Source organism: Drosophila virilis, chromosome 4 (genome assembly GCF_030788295.1).
Source record: "Drosophila virilis strain 15010-1051.87 chromosome 4, Dvir_AGI_RSII-ME, whole genome shotgun sequence".
Taxonomy (NCBI): Eukaryota; Metazoa; Arthropoda; class Insecta; order Diptera; family Drosophilidae; genus Drosophila; species Drosophila virilis.
The window spans coordinates 20,817,820-20,831,947 of NC_091546.1; the positions used below are offsets into that span (position 1 = coordinate 20,817,820).

Below are 14,128 nucleotides of genomic sequence, written 5' to 3' on the forward strand. Positions count from 1 at the left end.
TAATGTAAGTGTTGTTAAAAACATTCTCCTAGTGTGTTTAACAACACACGTGGGATACAAATGTCACGCTGACAAGAGTACAAGTTAGAAAAAGTTAGAAACATAAGCAGAGCACGGGAAACGCATTCGTTTCCCATTTGTGTTGTAAGCTTCAATTAAATTGGCATCTGATTGATCATAAATTAGTAACTAACCTTGGCAAGGCAAGCGATTAAATTCCAAAATGAGTGACGACTACTTAAGGAAACCATTTTCATTAGCGCCCCCACCAACCGGTAAGCAACACCCCGCATGTCCATACACATTACGCAATGTGACTAGCTGTTACATGGGGAGTTTTTGAATGAAATCTAGGGCTTTTTACATTATTTTTATATTTAAATTGCAGTCGACGAGCCACAGCCAACAGCAACCACAAACTACACACCGGCAACGAGCACATTTAGCAGTGCTCCAGTCTCACCATACCTCAACTATGATTCACGATTCCTGCAGCAAGCGCAGCCAGAGTTCATATTTCCCGAGGGCGCCAACAAGCAGCGTGGACGTTTCGAGTTGGCTTTCTCGCAGATCGGCACATCTGTAATGATCGGTGGTGGCATTGGTGGCCTGGCGGGCGTCTACAATGGCATTAAAGTTACTAACGCGCTCAATCAGACGGGGAAGCTGCGTCGCACCCAGTAAGTAGGCAACAGAGATTCAAGAGGCTATCTGGATACCATATGCTTCAGATATCTAAGCGTATGGGGCGTACATTAAATTGTATCGCTTTTGTTTCTACACATTGATGTGCATCTTTTTTACAGATTAATTAATCACGTCATGAAGCAGGGCTCCGGTACGGCAAATACCTTAGGCACGTTGGCTGTACTGTACTCGGCGTGTGGAGTGTTGTTGCAGTATGTTCGTGATCAGGACGACAATGTAAATACCATAATAGCCGGTTCTGCCACGGGACTACTCTACAAATCAACAGGTGAGCTCACTCCCACATAAACGTTATAAACTTGTATACTAATGTTTTTTTTTTTTATATTTCATATTAGCTGGCCTGCGAAAATGTGCCCTGGGTGGTGCTATTGGTTTAGGCATATCGTCGCTATATTGCCTATACCTGCTGGCGCAAGAGAGCAACAACACAAACTCAAGTCCAAAATTTCTGTAGGTGAGACGGCATAGCTTTAAGTGTGAAACGCTATAGCTTCTAACCAGCTGTGGCCAGTGGCTGTCATACACTTGTGTGTGTGTAGTAGTCGCATTGATGCGCTTAACCGTCAAATATATAGTTTTGTTTTATATTATAAATACATACATACATATATATATATATATATATATATTATATATATTTAGATTTATCTGGACACTAAGAATTTCCTTTTTAGTTTAAACTCTCTGTTCAAATCGTCATCAGGCAACCATACCAAAATTCTTGTTGCTAACGAACACGCGCAATACAAAATCATGTAAATCGAACAAATAAAATTGTTTGCTTTAGATGCAACTTACCATAAAATGCAAAGCTTTATTGTTAGAAACGCGCCACCAAACTGTACTACACGAAAGTCACCGCCTAATAATCGAGGGCACCAGAATCATCGTTAGATAACGCTAACACCTTAATGCTCTTGCGTTCGTCTAGGCCATTGTTGGCTGGTGCCTCGCAGCTGGTGTCCTCCGTGGAGCATGTATGACAGTGGCAGTTTATGGCCTCCATGTAACTATATTTACGAATGTTATCATCAGCCTCAGGATGACAGTTTTTCAGTACGGCCACCGACGGCTGACGATGCGCATGTACACACACGGGATGAAACGAGCGCTTGTAGGGAAATTTCCAGTCGGAGATCTCGCTGGAATCACAGCGACCCCAACAGCTCCAAACGCTCACAAAATCCCAGCATTCGCGACCCTGCAAATCTGACTGGGTCACCCTGTACGTGTACAAGCGACGATGACAGCCAAGAGGTGCCACAGTGGGTCCACTATAAACCGGATGCAGGTCAACCAATTGGGCGCTAGCCATATGCAGCAGCGGCGATGCCAAAAAAACCAAACACAGTCTGGCGAAAAAGAAATGTATAACATTTTTGAATTAGAGCGACCTTTAAATTGAACGCCTTTATCGGCACTTACAACGCTGCGAGCATTTCTAAGCTTCCTCCGTGTTCCCTTTGCTGTCTAATGCGTGCTGTTCGCGTCGCAGTCGGTTGCGTTGTGTTGGAATCTTTCGGCATTTCTTCATATTTATAGGCAAGTTCTGTTGCTGCTGCTGGTTGTGGTCGTGGCGTCTGCGCATCGCATCGGTTGCCTCTAAGGCAATGCGGTTGTTAACCTAAAAATAAACTTTGTAATTGTATGAGTTTTGCATATTGGATCCAACTGGAGCATTGTGCGTTACAATTTAAATTTAAATTTAAAGTACTCTAAAGACAATTATATAAACTTCATTTAGTACTATTAATATTCTGCATTTTATTGTGTATGATGCAAAGAATTTTGTAATACCATGAAAATTTTGATAACGGAATTTTCTTTATCAAATGTCAAAAAAATTGATACGGCAGCAGTCTTGTTGCGCCTCATGCTATGCAATAATTTTTGTTACTTGCCAAGAATTGTGTGCGTTATCGAAAGGTAAATAAAAAAAAACGGTTTCTATGGACGTGGGCCACGTTGCCAATTTCTGCACCAGAATACCTTTGCCCACGCTAACGCATCCTCTATTGTATTCGTCGCCAAACATTGTTTGGCAATCTCCGTTAATGTCTGGGGGTCAGTGCCGGTTGAGGGGGAGTTGCGAGTGAACGCCGGTTACGACGATGACGCCTACGAGCGACGACGTATTTCATGATGCGAGCCATAGCGCTGATTACGCAGCTGCACCCGAAAGCGCCGATTATTGTCTGGGCCGCGATCCTCAGCCTGGCGATTGAGGTGAACGGCGGGCAAAACGGCTGCATCAACAGCAGCAGCTGCGGCTGCAGGCGGTATGCCGCCAGGCGCTGGTAGTGGTAGTGCCACCTGCTGCGGCAACTGCAGCTCCTCACCATCGACATCCTCGTTGGGACTCTCTTCATCCAGATCATCCAGGGCCGGATCATTGTTGTCAACCAGCGATTGTGAGCGATTCGTGTTGCCAACATCTTCGCGAGCCATTGCCGTGGCCATTAAACGTTGACGTCGCTCCTCCATAAGACGATCACGTTCCTTATGTATATAGTCGCGTTTGTTGGGCAGTCCGGCCACATTGTTAGCCGATAGCGCCGAGCGTACAATATTCATGTCCGTTGCCTCCATCCACTCGTCTGTCTCGGCCACATAACATTCGGTGTGCGAGATGGTGGAGACGCCATTGAAGCCGCCAATGGCGAAGATCATGTCATCGATTATCTCCAGGCCAAAGTTGCTGCGCGAGTGATTCATTTGCCGTATAAAGTGCCAAGATTGAGATTCCGGATCAAATCTTTCGCCGGTAGACAGCCTGGATGTGCCATTGAAGCCGCCAATAACATACAGCTGATCCCTGAACGCCACACAGCTGACGCCAGAGCGACGATGATTCATATTTGGTATTCGTGTCCAGACATTGGTCAGTGGATCATAATACTCGGCACTATCCAAACATTCCTGACCATTAAAGCCACCCGTTGCATAGATGCGGCCGTGCAGCGTGCAAGCGCTGGCATCGGACCGCTGCATATTCATGGGTGGAATGATGGACCACTGATTGGTCTTTGGGTTGTAGCGCTCCACGGTGTTTAGGCGATTGTGTCCATCATAGCCGCCAATTGCATAGATCATGCCATTCAGTTCCGCCACGCTGACATAGCAGCGACGGCAGTGCATTGGCGCAATCTCGTTCCACTTCTTCTTGACGGCATCAAAGACGCGACAGGTATTGAAGTATTCGACGCCATCGTAGCCACCTATGGAATAAATTTTAAAGCCAAGAACGGCGGTGCCATGGTAAGCGCGCGGTCCAGCTGGATCCTCGGCATTGATGTTTACCCAGCGATCGGCGCGCGTGTCGTAGGTCTCGATGCAACCCTTCGATGTGCCACCACTCCAGCCACCAATGGCGAAGATGACCTCATGTGGTAGTCGCGGCATCGCCAACGGCGGTGTGGTTAGCTTGGGTTGAAAGGGCAAATCAAATGGCACGTATAAGTTGCTGCTGCAGAGCAGAGGGTGTTAGCATTACCTCTTCGGCTTGTGGGTTAAGAAAATCCAGATCATACATGAATTTAAAGGTATCGACTATCAGCGGTTTGGCAGCCTCGCATTGAATGACATAGGGATGCTCCTTGACCTCCTCCATGAAGCACTGAAGGATTTATGTACATATATATATATATATCGATTAACCGATTAGTTTCCCACATTTCGTACCTTGGGGGTCATCAGACCAAGGCGCACGCCCGTCATCAGATGCGCCACATGCTGCTTTCGATTTTCTGGATCTCGGTCAATCCATTTGACGCACAGCTTCCATACGTAATCCTCCTCACGTGTATTTAGCTCATCATCACTAATAATGCTGTAAAAGTCCTTAATGTTTAAGTCCAGTATGTCCGTATTTCGGGCGGCCACATCTGTAAAGTACCTAAGCGTATAATTGCGCGCCTTCTGATACAAATCCTCGAGAAACCGAAAGCTGCAATCAAATTCAAGTCAATTAAAAGCAGATTATAGCTATTTCAATGCAAAAAACAACAACAATTGAGATGCGAGATTAACGAATGAACGCGAAACAGCGAGGGCGGAAAGCGGTCTCAACACTCATACTGACCGCGCAAACCCCATGATGCTGACACAGTTCTCCGGACTTAGTGTACGACTGAGATATTCCTTGCACTGTTTGACCAGCCCCACCATTCCCACATAATCCGCACAAATAAGCAGCTCGTGGACGTTGTCGTCGCTGATGTTAGTCTTGCGCAGGTAGGCGTACTGTATGACACAGTTCATGATGGACGCACTAATGCCCGGTATATGCACGACACGGCTCTCGTCATTCCCCGTTCCGGCACGGCTGTTGAACCCCGTAAACTGTGCGCTGCCGGGAAACAGGAGCACGACAAAACAAAAGAAAGAAAATATTGTGCAGCGCCATCGTTGTGGATTAAATTGATTGTATAGCGGCAAATGCACTAGGGAAACTCACCGAAAATATGAGCTGCAGGAACACATGATGGCACGATGCACATTGAAAGACTGCTCGCCCACCGAGATCTGCGCATCGCACAGAAGATTCGCTTCGCGCAGTTCGTTGAGCACGTTGAGAGCATGGTCGCTGACAATCGGTGATAGAGATTTTGTGGAGGGCTTCTGTGTGGGACTGTTATCAAGTTCATCCCCTTGAAAACTTCCGTCCATGTCCACGTCCACCATTTCTATCGGTGCCAGTTCCAGTTGGCCCTCATTCATGCCATGTAAATGATTACCGTTTTGCCGATTCATAGCGTAAGCGAGCCAGCGATTTTTTCTCGGTTGGGTCTGAAATCCTGGTCCTTGTCTAAATCGGTTGATATTTATTAGGGTAAAAACAATTTGAAATGTATATTCATTAATTGCATATCGATGCGCCAATAATAGAGAATGGTTCCTACCAAGCGAAACGCGTTTTGTTGATATTTTGTATTTTTTGTGGGCTGTTTTTAGGGAGAGATCTCTCCGTATTTAACAATAGGAACAGAAATAATGTTCGATAATTAATCAACAACAACGAGACAGTTCTCGTAACGCACGAAATGGGACTACTAAGTGAGAACTAAAAACTGAACGCACTCTAAGCAGGTTCATTTCTACGGGCGACACCTTTTAACTCTTACCCATGGCCCTAACACCGATTCGCTTACCCGCGCTTCTTGCTTTCCACAATTTCTTGCCCCGTAGAAGAGTACCATATGCCAGGCAAAGGTATGGGCCGAGTTTCAAATGTTAAGAATGCCTTGGCATTCTGAACTAAGCACGAGCTTTCCAGACGTATGGCGCAAAGAGAATCATTTTAATGTGTTATGATTTCTAAACATCCGAATGATGTTTATACATTAAATCCCAAAAATTGTTAACTTAGCGCAAAAACAGAAACATCTTGCTATATCGAAGACTCCAAGAACGGTTGGCCTTGGTAAACATGTCTGATTTTTGATTAATATACAGTTTTGGACGAAAATAAACAGCAAAATGCGTAAGCTATCCTTGGACGAATAAACTTTCTTCTGCGTTTAACTTTTCTGTTTCTTTATACTTACATACAGAGGCATTGCGCTTATTGGAATTGCCTGTGCAGAAATACGTGTAATTGTCCTTAGCTTGCTTTACTTTCCGCCGTCGTTAATAAATCGTTTTTGGCAATTGTCCCAAGTCAGCATCAGTCCTCCTCGCCAAACGGTCGCACAAGCGATATTCTTGTCTCATCTTTAACTCCGAAAGCGCCTGCTCTAGCCAAGGTCTGAAATGTTATTCTCGGTGCGAATGGAGCGCATCTGGACTTACTACATTCAACATTCCAACATCCCAGCCCGTGTGCTGCGTGAATCTTTGCGCAAAGAACTCCGCGCCGCCTCTGCCAAGCGGAACGAGAGCCACGCATAGTTCACAGCTTGGGCCAACGACAGGCCAGCACCTCGCTAATTGGAAACTGCTTTGCAGCTTATAATATTCACATATTGTCTAAACAAACACAATATAAACACTTGTTTTATTGTTTTTGGTCTAACCCAGCGAACAAAATAAATTATAAAATAATTTTAACGCACAGATTTACATATGCTCATGCATATGTACATATACATACATATGCGATCTTTATCTACAAAGAATTGAATATCAAGAAAATATTTCATTTTTTCGATTCTATTGACTTTCACGATCCACGATTGAGAAGTTGATTTATTTCAACATCAATGAGCCAAATATGGCATCACTTTACTGTTACATTTTTTTACAACGCGAACGTAAGAGGGCGATATGCATTGACGAATGTGCGTAGGTAACGAGAAGAAGAATTACAGTAACAGAACCGTTTCATCTTATGTGTCAATAGGATGAATCTATCATATAACAATTTTATGCAATTACTTACAGATGAATTCCTTTTTATAAGCTGTTATAAGCCATATGTAATTTATGAAACGCCTTAGAACATGCAAAATAATAACTCATATGTTGGTTTACACACCGAGCAAAATAAATCATAATTTTAACACACAGATTTACATATGTATGCACATTCCACAATGAATTAAGTATCATCACGGAAACACTGATCATTTTTGTTCCATTCTACAGGTTTTCACGATTTAAATGTGTCCAAGACTGGACTTTACTCAGCAATCATTCAACGAAATATTGCAAGTCAACATGCGCTGTCTGAGCATCACTATTCGGCAACGTTACTGTTATACTTGTGATATTCTTTTTTGTATGCAACAACAACGCGATCAAACGGGTGATAAGTGTTGGCGAATAGGCGTGGGCACCGAAACAAAAGGAGAGTTACAGTTACTGCGCCGAGGCGCCATTGCGCATATACGTATGTATGTATGTAAACATGCTTAAACATGAATATGTAATGCAAAAAGTGCTTCTTTTGTCACTGTACATATCTATGTACGTATGTATGTAAATCGCTCGCTGAAAAAAAAAATAAATCATGATAGTTATTCCCGTTTCTGGGCCATATTAAAAATAGGAATATGCAAACATGGTTTTTATGCATGAATATTTTAGGCAAGCAATATTTTCCCCCATCTTGACTCCCTACCTATTAAATGCAGCCCATTGCCCACGACAAGATTCATTCTTTGCGCAAGCGCAGTATTCTGCTGGCCGGAATAAAACAGAGCGTCCGTTGGGAAGCGGCCAACAGTCATCATTGGCCCACAGACGAGATGAGCTCGATAACGCTGTTGGCATTTGTTTTGTGGCTACTCTGCTCCTCGTTTCTGGCCGCCGAGAGCAGTCTGCCCGGCAAGGACACATGGTTGCGTCCTGGCTGCCATAAGGTGGGAAATACGCGTAAAATCTCAATACCCGATTGTGTGGAGTTTACGATTACAACGAATGCTTGTCGTGGCTTTTGTGAATCCTATGCTGTTCCATCGGTACCAACGGCATTGACGGGTTTGTTCAGACCACCCAAGCCGGTTGTGTCGGTGGGTCAGTGCTGTAACATGATGAAATCCGAGGAGGTGAGTGAGCTGGGACTTGTATCAAATTGATCCTAATGAATTAGGTGAATGCATGGCTAGATTTAACCCCTATTCCTTTCAGATACAACGCCGTGTGCTTTGCATTGAGGGTATACGCAATGTGACCTTCAAAAGTGCCGTCTCTTGCAGCTGCTATCACTGCAAAAAGGACTAGAGGAACCGCCTGAAAATAAAAAATATATGTATTTAAATTTTATGCCTGAGCCACACTTAAGTTATTTCAAACTTTAGGTACAATTAATAAATATTAAAATTAAACTTTAACTATTTCTTGTGCTGCATGCCGTTACCGACATCCTTGGCCGTGGAACTAGAGCTGCGCCTTTTCCTGAGATGCCCCATTTCGGTTAGAGCCGATTCAATTGCCGTGCAGTAACGCGCGACCGAAATATCAGGATTTCCATCCCAGCCAGAAATGGCAAAGGTTATATCATTCTCGCGCAAATTATAACAGCAGCCATAGCCCTCCGAGTTGAGTGGGCCGTAGGCCATGAAACAGTCATGTGGGGTCGTAAGGTGGGAGCTGACTATGCCAAAATTTTTCGATCTCTGATAACCTGCGGTGCTAAAAAAGTAGGGCAAGGGCTTGCCCTGTTCAATTGCCATCTGTTCCAGGCCGAACAAATGGCGATCCACGCCACGTCCCTGATGCGCCAGCATTGTCTGATGCTGATGAGAGTCCACTGCGGCGCGCATTGCCAACCAGGAAGCGCTAGATGTGGCTTTGCCCGAAACCATGGTATGCACAAAATTCGAAGATTCTTTAGAAGTTGAACGTACGACTTCGCTGCGTCCCCTTTTAAAGATGCGCAAATGTGCCGACTCGTGCTGTACGGGCAGCTTCTTGTGCTGCCTATAAAAGGCCAGCTGCAGTGCCATCTGCACAAAGCTATCTGGTGCAAGGCCTTGGGAATTGATGAGACTCGTGCCGTAGCAATCGAACTGGAATGCATGCAGCTTCAAACGTCTAGTGATTTTTTTTATGTTATGCTTCGCCGCCGTCAACCAGCAACCGATGCACTCGTCGACTTCTTCAAAACTAATGTATTCCACCAGGTCACCTGGGTCCGTGGTGTGGGAGACCATTCCATATTCCGGGTTAACACTTATTACATAAGAGATAACCGACTCAGCAAATACTGTATAAATAATACGATAGAATTTACATATGTACATACATGTTCTTTAATATATAGTCCATAATGCTGGCCGCCGGATACGGTTCCGCGGCCGCAAGCTCACAGCACAGACCGGCCATGCCGTTGGGATTGACAATCAGCTGCAGGGTCTTGTCCATCCAACGATTGGCACTATTTATATGCAAGCCGCCGCCATGCAAAAGCTGAGCAGCCAGCATGGAACGCTCCTGGTCTTCAGGTACCTCAAGATATTCGTCCAGGGAGACTGTGAAGAGCGCCTGTTCGATGCACTGAATCGCATAGGCGTCCAGATCTTTGCGGCAAAGCAATTCACGGCCTTCGGCCCAGTTGTTACGTGTGTCGTGGGTGAGCAGGCCAATTGCTGGTCCCTTGGCATGCCCTGAATTAATAAGTTCCACCAATTGCTTTCTGATCTGAAATACGTTGTACACATCTTTTTGCTCCGTGCTGTAAACAGGTAGTTTGTAGAACTATAGGAGATAAGTATAAGATAAGATAAGGATCGTTTTTTTTTTCGAATCGCCAAGGAAGCTTACATTATTGTTGTGTATGACAACAATATAGTTGGATCCGAACTGTTGCAGGACATCGCTCTCGCGTTGCGGTGTGCGGACCGTGCCAAATACTTGGTGCAGTTGACTGTTATCCAGCTCAAAGTATCCCAATCTGCAAACGGGTATTTGATTGTTCTCCACCAGACTATTGAACTCGCACATGGCATATATGGCCTTGGCCGTGAAGTCCAAAAATTCAAAAGTACTACGAAATTGTTGTCTAGGAAACGCTATGCAAGGACTGGAATAGACAGTTAACGGTGAACGATGTCGCAAGTAGGTGACCTTTGTCCAGCGTTCGGTGAGCCAATTGTCATCGGCTTGTCCGGCTTCCTGAAGCAGCTTTTGCAGTTCACATCCCTTGTTGTTCAGAAAGTCGCGTGTCAGCATCTGCTCTTTTTCAAGGTCCTTCTCCTTGAAAAGCGGTTTTAGGCTGTTTAAATAACGATTGAGAGTCAGCTGCAGCGGTATAACCGGATAATTGGGTAATTGATATTTCAGATAAGGCAGCACCACAGGGCCAGTTTTTGTTGGGTTCACTGGATAAGCTTGTGCCGGTGCACAGATACATGTTGGTATTTGTAGGCGGGAGAAGATATCGGCCTCTGCTCTCTGTATATCTACAAATTTGGGAGTTCGGGTCGCTTTACTAACTCGATTTGTTGATTGATTTTTGGTAATTGATTTTTTTTTTATTTTGGGCAATCTCTTAGGCTCCGTTTGCAGTTGCTTGACGTTCGCTAATCTCATAGGCTCCGTTTGCTGTTGCTTGACGTTATGCTTAGGTGAAATTAAAGTTGGTAGGAATTGAAATTGTTTTGCCCATGATTTCACATAGAAAAAGAGTTTTGCAACGAGGCTCCGTTCATTTTTGGGCTGAGTCCTTATAGGCCTTGCGTGCACATTGTTATTCTGTTTGCCGTAATTACGAGAATTGCCGTTGTACTGCGTGGGCTGAATTCGGATTAGAATCATTTAAGCATTGTCCTGCTGCACACTTACTGTGCTCAGGAAGCGCTCTGTCGTGATTAGGGCCCGCATTATACAATTTGGAGAAGAATCGAAAGATTATAGCAAATTTATACTCTAGACGTAATAAATAACGCAAACTAGATGTGTACAGAATGAGACTTACTGGGTTTGGGGACTGATATGTGCATGGTTTTTGTTAAAATACAAGCCGGGCTTTAATTGCACTCGAAATTTAATAAACATTGTAAAACATACTTTTTTTTTAAGGTCACTACAGCTTGGACTTCGTGGGTTCCTTGTCAAGAACCGCCTCCATTTCAAGGAAAGCCTTTGTTAGGGCCTTTGCAAACTTGTCGGGGTCAGTATCCGAATTTGATTTCCATGCAGAGATTGCTAGTATAATATCGCATTCGCGAGGATTATAACAACAACCATAGCCATCAGGTGTGGCTGGACCGTACCCCATGAAGGCATCGAACTTTGTGGCCACCTGAGATGTGGACATACGAAAGTGCATGGACTTGGTGTAGCCCACAGACGAGTAGAACTTGGGTACTGGCAGGTTATTTTCCAGTGCCATCAACTTCAGACCCAACAGGTGACGGTCAACGCCGCGTCCCTGGAGCGCCAGTCTAGTATACGCCTGATGACTACTGACTGCCTCGCGTAACAGCTTGGCGCGCTTCTCCACAGATGCATCTTTGCTGGTCATCGCCCGGCAAAAGTCTAACGATTCATTCGAGCAGGAGCGTATGGTTTCCGTGCGTCCATTCTCGAAAATACGCAGGTGCGCTGATTCATATTGAGCAGCGGGTTCGTTGTGCATTCTAATAAAAAAAAAACATTGATAGCATTACATATTTGAATAGAACTTACATTTCAAAGATCTTTACTTGTAAAACGCCAGCTGAAGGGCCATCTGCACGTAGCTGTCTGGCCCTAGGCGCTTATTTTTGATGTACTCCTTGCCATAACTATCGAATTTTAGCACTTTCATTTGCAGATCATGAACAAGGCGATCGACATTACGTTTAGCATAGAATATCCATTGCCCGACGCATTCGTTGAGTGGACAAAATTTGATCTTTTGTGGCTTTTCAACAGGCTCAGAGGAGCCACATTCACCATACTTTTTGTCCTCGCTCCTAGAATTTAGTGAAACGAATTTAATAGACTGATAATTACATGGGAGCAATATATGGTGTAAGTTAATGCTTACATTTTCTTTACCACATAATCCATCATCATGGCAATGGGCTGCCCTTCAGCTGGGGAATGCTCGTAGGTGAAGCCAACGTTTCCATTTGGATTGACCACTAGTTGAATGGTTTTGTCCATCCAACGATTGCCACTATTCACTCTGCTACCTCCACCATGAATCAGCGACAGGATCAATTGATTGGCCTGTTCATCGGGTTTAAATGAAACGCATTCATCTAAGGAAACAGTGAACAGCGAAGTCTGTATTGTCTGAATGGCCTCCATATTTCGGGGCATTGCGGACAGTTGTCCATAGGCCTCTGCCCAATTGTCGCGCGAGTCTGTGGTGAGAATGCCATAGGGTACACCAAAATCGATTTCCGCTTCCATTATTATCTCCAACTGTTTGGCCAGCGCTGGAGCAGACAGCAGCTTATCGTCCTTGTCGTATAGGCACAATTTGTAGAACTATTGGGTTAAATATAAATAATTAATGAATATTAAACCACTTTCAAGTAAACAGACTTACATGATTTTTATAGATGACCACCACATGCTTGGAACAGGGATTATATACAATCTCATCCGTGCCACGTCGTGGTATACGACAGGTTCCAAATACCTTGCCAAACTGACTATTGTCTAGCTCATTCTTGCCCATTTTGACAACTGGTATTTTACCAGAATCTACGATGCTTTTAAATTCGCCGAGGCCAAAGATCACTTTGGCCGTATAGTTAACGAAGGCACTTTCATTTATGAACTTTTGCGGTGGAAATGTCATGCCGGGACTCACATAGACGGTGACTGGATCACGATATTGCAGGTAGGCCGCCTTCAGCCAGCGACCCGCCAGCCAGTTATTCTCATTTTTACCTACCTCCTCGAGCAATGTCTGCAGTTCATCGCCTTCTTTGTCTCTAAATTCTTCCGTTATTTTTCTTTGTTGCCGAAACTCTTCGGTCGTCAGCAGAGGCTGAACACTGCACAGAAAACGGTCCAGCGTTTCATTCAGTGGCAAAACATGGTATTTCAACAGATTCTGCTTTGGTGCCCCATTTTGTGGCACTTGCGACTGCTCAGAACTTTTGCTGCCAAAGCTGGCAGGCAGCAGCTTGACAAGAACATTCGAAGTTTGATTTGCTTTGATGGAACATTTGGTCTGTAAGGCGAATGTTAGTCAGGATTAGGCTCATAGTTGGCAATTACTCACCAAATTCCAGAAGACACCTCTGCTGTTCAGCAATCTCATCTCGGCTTTGGGCGGATCAATTCTTCTTTCAACGGGCGAGCTGTAAAAACCGAAATAGTATAATAATCCAAAGGTTATTATTTGTATGTGTGTGTTTGCGCTGTGGGCTTTTATTAAATTGTTAACCTTTGATAAGTGTGCATAATCGTTAAGGATTGCGATAAAAGTGGCGTTCAGATTAACGCTGTCGACGATACAGCACTTGGCTTGGTCCACGTAAGCAAAGTGCAGTTAGCAATTGATATCAGACAAAACACGACCGGTTTTCTTTAACCATTTTTTTAAACTGTGCCGTCAAAGTCCCAGTCGCTGCTTTGCTGCCTTTATGTTATCGCTGTTAACGCCGGCGTCGTTGATGGCGTCGGCGTCGGCGCCAGCGTCGGCATCGAAAGTGAGAGCGGTTTGTGCAATGTCTGCCGACTTGTTGAGCTTTGTTTTGCTATCGGGATGTCTTTGCTTACCCTTCGACGCTCTTTGTGACTTCTCTTCTGTAGTTGTTGGACACTTTTTGGATGTTATTGAGCCGAAAAATATTGTGACATTTCCGAAATAATTATGAATTAAATTTCTACATATAGCAGTCAACCTGTTTATCCAAAGTATATATTATGATTATCCGCAATAGTGGTGGAACTCTAGCGATAGTAGCGTGCGATGAATACTGAATAACAATTAATAAAAAGAACAGAAAAACCAACCGCAAATATTTATTTACGACGTTTGCGTTATGATTATCAATATACTGGCATATATTTCGATATAATGAGACGT

The 14,128-nt window shown here is 44.3% G+C and overlaps 6 protein-coding genes and 1 long non-coding RNA gene across 12 annotated transcripts; 3 read left to right on the top strand and 4 right to left on the bottom strand.

Annotated features, from left to right (window-relative positions):
• The first annotated feature begins 40 nt into the window (after window positions 1-40).
• Window positions 41-1,516, top strand: Tim23 (translocase of inner mitochondrial membrane 23). The gene is made up of 4 exons (XM_002051241.4): window positions 41-275; window positions 389-680; window positions 807-976; window positions 1,047-1,516. The coding sequence occupies exons 1-4, from the start codon at window positions 224-226 to the stop codon at window positions 1,163-1,165; spliced, it is 633 nt and encodes a 210-aa protein (XP_002051277.1). The 5' UTR covers window positions 41-223; the 3' UTR covers window positions 1,166-1,516.
• Window positions 1,305-2,375, bottom strand: Gpb5 (Glycoprotein hormone beta 5). Its single transcript, XM_002051240.4, has 2 exons — window positions 2,137-2,375; window positions 1,305-2,063 (listed from the first exon to the last, which is right to left on the bottom strand). Exons 1-2 carry the CDS (start codon window positions 2,235-2,237, stop codon window positions 1,574-1,576), a joined length of 591 nt encoding a protein of 196 aa, XP_002051276.2. The 5' UTR covers window positions 2,238-2,375; the 3' UTR covers window positions 1,305-1,573.
• Window positions 2,376-2,483: 108 nt separating this feature from the next.
• klhl10 (kelch-like protein 10) lies at window positions 2,484-6,378 on the bottom strand. Of its 5 annotated transcripts, none has more exons than XM_015172674.3 (6): window positions 6,258-6,378; window positions 5,168-5,518; window positions 4,793-5,059; window positions 4,393-4,657; window positions 4,242-4,327; window positions 2,485-4,177 (listed from the first exon to the last, which is right to left on the bottom strand). In XM_015172674.3, the coding sequence occupies exons 2-6, from the start codon at window positions 5,461-5,463 to the stop codon at window positions 2,830-2,832; spliced, it is 2,262 nt and encodes a 753-aa protein (XP_015028160.1). In that variant the 5' UTR covers window positions 5,464-5,518; window positions 6,258-6,378; the 3' UTR covers window positions 2,485-2,829. The 5 variants fall into 5 exon arrangements, with proteins under 5 accessions (XP_070065209.1, XP_015028160.1, XP_032293484.1 ...); XM_032437593.2 differs by lacking the exon at window positions 6,258-6,378 and adding an exon at window positions 5,613-5,765 and having other exon boundaries at window positions 2,485-4,174; XM_015172673.3 differs by lacking the exon at window positions 6,258-6,378 and adding an exon at window positions 5,613-5,765.
• On the top strand, window positions 5,851-6,759 carry LOC116651372 (uncharacterized). The gene is made up of 2 exons (XR_004304344.2): window positions 5,851-6,193; window positions 6,264-6,759. It is a non-coding gene; the product is annotated as an uncharacterized lncRNA (long non-coding RNA).
• A 164-nt stretch (window positions 6,760-6,923) lies between these two features.
• Gpa2 (Glycoprotein hormone alpha 2) lies at window positions 6,924-8,486 on the top strand. The gene is made up of 2 exons (XM_032437596.2): window positions 6,924-8,198; window positions 8,281-8,486. The coding sequence occupies exons 1-2, from the start codon at window positions 7,779-7,781 to the stop codon at window positions 8,371-8,373; spliced, it is 513 nt and encodes a 170-aa protein (XP_032293487.1). The 5' UTR covers window positions 6,924-7,778; the 3' UTR covers window positions 8,374-8,486.
• LOC6629004 (carnitine O-acetyltransferase) lies at window positions 8,384-11,072 on the bottom strand. Its single transcript, XM_032437590.2, has 4 exons — window positions 10,936-11,072; window positions 9,916-10,887; window positions 9,398-9,849; window positions 8,384-9,324 (listed from the first exon to the last, which is right to left on the bottom strand). Exons 1-4 carry the CDS (start codon window positions 10,972-10,974, stop codon window positions 8,484-8,486), a joined length of 2,304 nt encoding a protein of 767 aa, XP_032293481.1. The 5' UTR covers window positions 10,975-11,072; the 3' UTR covers window positions 8,384-8,483.
• A 47-nt stretch (window positions 11,073-11,119) lies between these two features.
• On the bottom strand, window positions 11,120-13,977 carry LOC6629248 (carnitine O-acetyltransferase). Of its 2 annotated transcripts, none has more exons than XM_015172670.3 (6): window positions 13,819-13,977; window positions 13,319-13,397; window positions 12,635-13,267; window positions 12,125-12,573; window positions 11,799-12,050; window positions 11,120-11,732 (listed from the first exon to the last, which is right to left on the bottom strand). In XM_015172670.3, the coding sequence occupies exons 2-6, from the start codon at window positions 13,355-13,357 to the stop codon at window positions 11,177-11,179; spliced, it is 1,929 nt and encodes a 642-aa protein (XP_015028156.1). In that variant the 5' UTR covers window positions 13,358-13,397; window positions 13,819-13,977; the 3' UTR covers window positions 11,120-11,176. The 2 variants fall into 2 exon arrangements, with proteins under 2 accessions (XP_015028156.1, XP_002051272.2); XM_002051236.4 differs by lacking the exon at window positions 13,819-13,977 and adding an exon at window positions 13,484-13,652.
• Between the last annotated feature and the right edge of the window lie 151 nt (window positions 13,978-14,128).

Excerpts from the sequence above, each read along its gene's own strand:
- Tim23 (XM_002051241.4), top strand. The coding sequence starts at position 224 with ATGAGTGACGACTACTTAAGGAAACCATTTTCATTAGCGCCCCCACCA. Across the intron at positions 276-388 it reads ATTAGCGCCCCCACCAACCG|TCGACGAGCCACAGCCAACA; the intron begins GTAAGCAACACC and ends TTTAAATTGCAG. Across the intron at positions 681-806 it reads GGGAAGCTGCGTCGCACCCA|ATTAATTAATCACGTCATGA; the intron begins GTAAGTAGGCAA and ends TCTTTTTTACAG.
- Gpb5 (XM_002051240.4), bottom strand. The coding sequence starts at position 2,237 with ATGCCGAAAGATTCCAACACAACGCAACCGACTGCGACGCGAACAGCA. Across the intron at positions 2,064-2,136 it reads TTAGAAATGCTCGCAGCGTT|ACTGTGTTTGGTTTTTTTGG; the intron begins GTAAGTGCCGAT and ends CTTTTTCGCCAG.
- klhl10 (XM_015172674.3), bottom strand. The coding sequence starts at position 5,463 with ATGAATCGGCAAAACGGTAATCATTTACATGGCATGAATGAGGGCCAA. Across the intron at positions 4,658-4,792 it reads AGCATCATGGGGTTTGCGCG|CTTTCGGTTTCTCGAGGATT; the intron begins GTCAGTATGAGT and ends ATTTGATTGCAG. Across the intron at positions 4,178-4,241 it reads GTCGATACCTTTAAATTCAT|CAGCAACTTATACGTGCCAT; the intron begins GTATGATCTGGA and ends TCTGCTCTGCAG.
- Gpa2 (XM_032437596.2), top strand. The coding sequence starts at position 7,779 with ATGCAGCCCATTGCCCACGACAAGATTCATTCTTTGCGCAAGCGCAGT. Across the intron at positions 8,199-8,280 it reads ACATGATGAAATCCGAGGAG|ATACAACGCCGTGTGCTTTG; the intron begins GTGAGTGAGCTG and ends TATTCCTTTCAG.
- LOC6629004 (XM_032437590.2), bottom strand. The coding sequence starts at position 10,974 with ATGCGGGCCCTAATCACGACAGAGCGCTTCCTGAGCACA. Across the intron at positions 9,850-9,915 it reads TTGTCATACACAACAATAAT|TTCTACAAACTACCTGTTTA; the intron begins GTAAGCTTCCTT and ends TATCTCCTATAG. Across the intron at positions 9,325-9,397 it reads GACTATATATTAAAGAACAT|TGTTAACCCGGAATATGGAA; the intron begins GTATGTACATAT and ends TTATGTAATAAG.
- LOC6629248 (XM_002051236.4), bottom strand. Across the intron at positions 12,574-12,634 it reads TGGTCATCTATAAAAATCAT|TTCTACAAATTGTGCCTATA; the intron begins GTAAGTCTGTTT and ends TTAACCCAATAG. Across the intron at positions 12,051-12,124 it reads GATTATGTGGTAAAGAAAAT|GAGCGAGGACAAAAAGTATG; the intron begins GTAAGCATTAAC and ends ACTAAATTCTAG.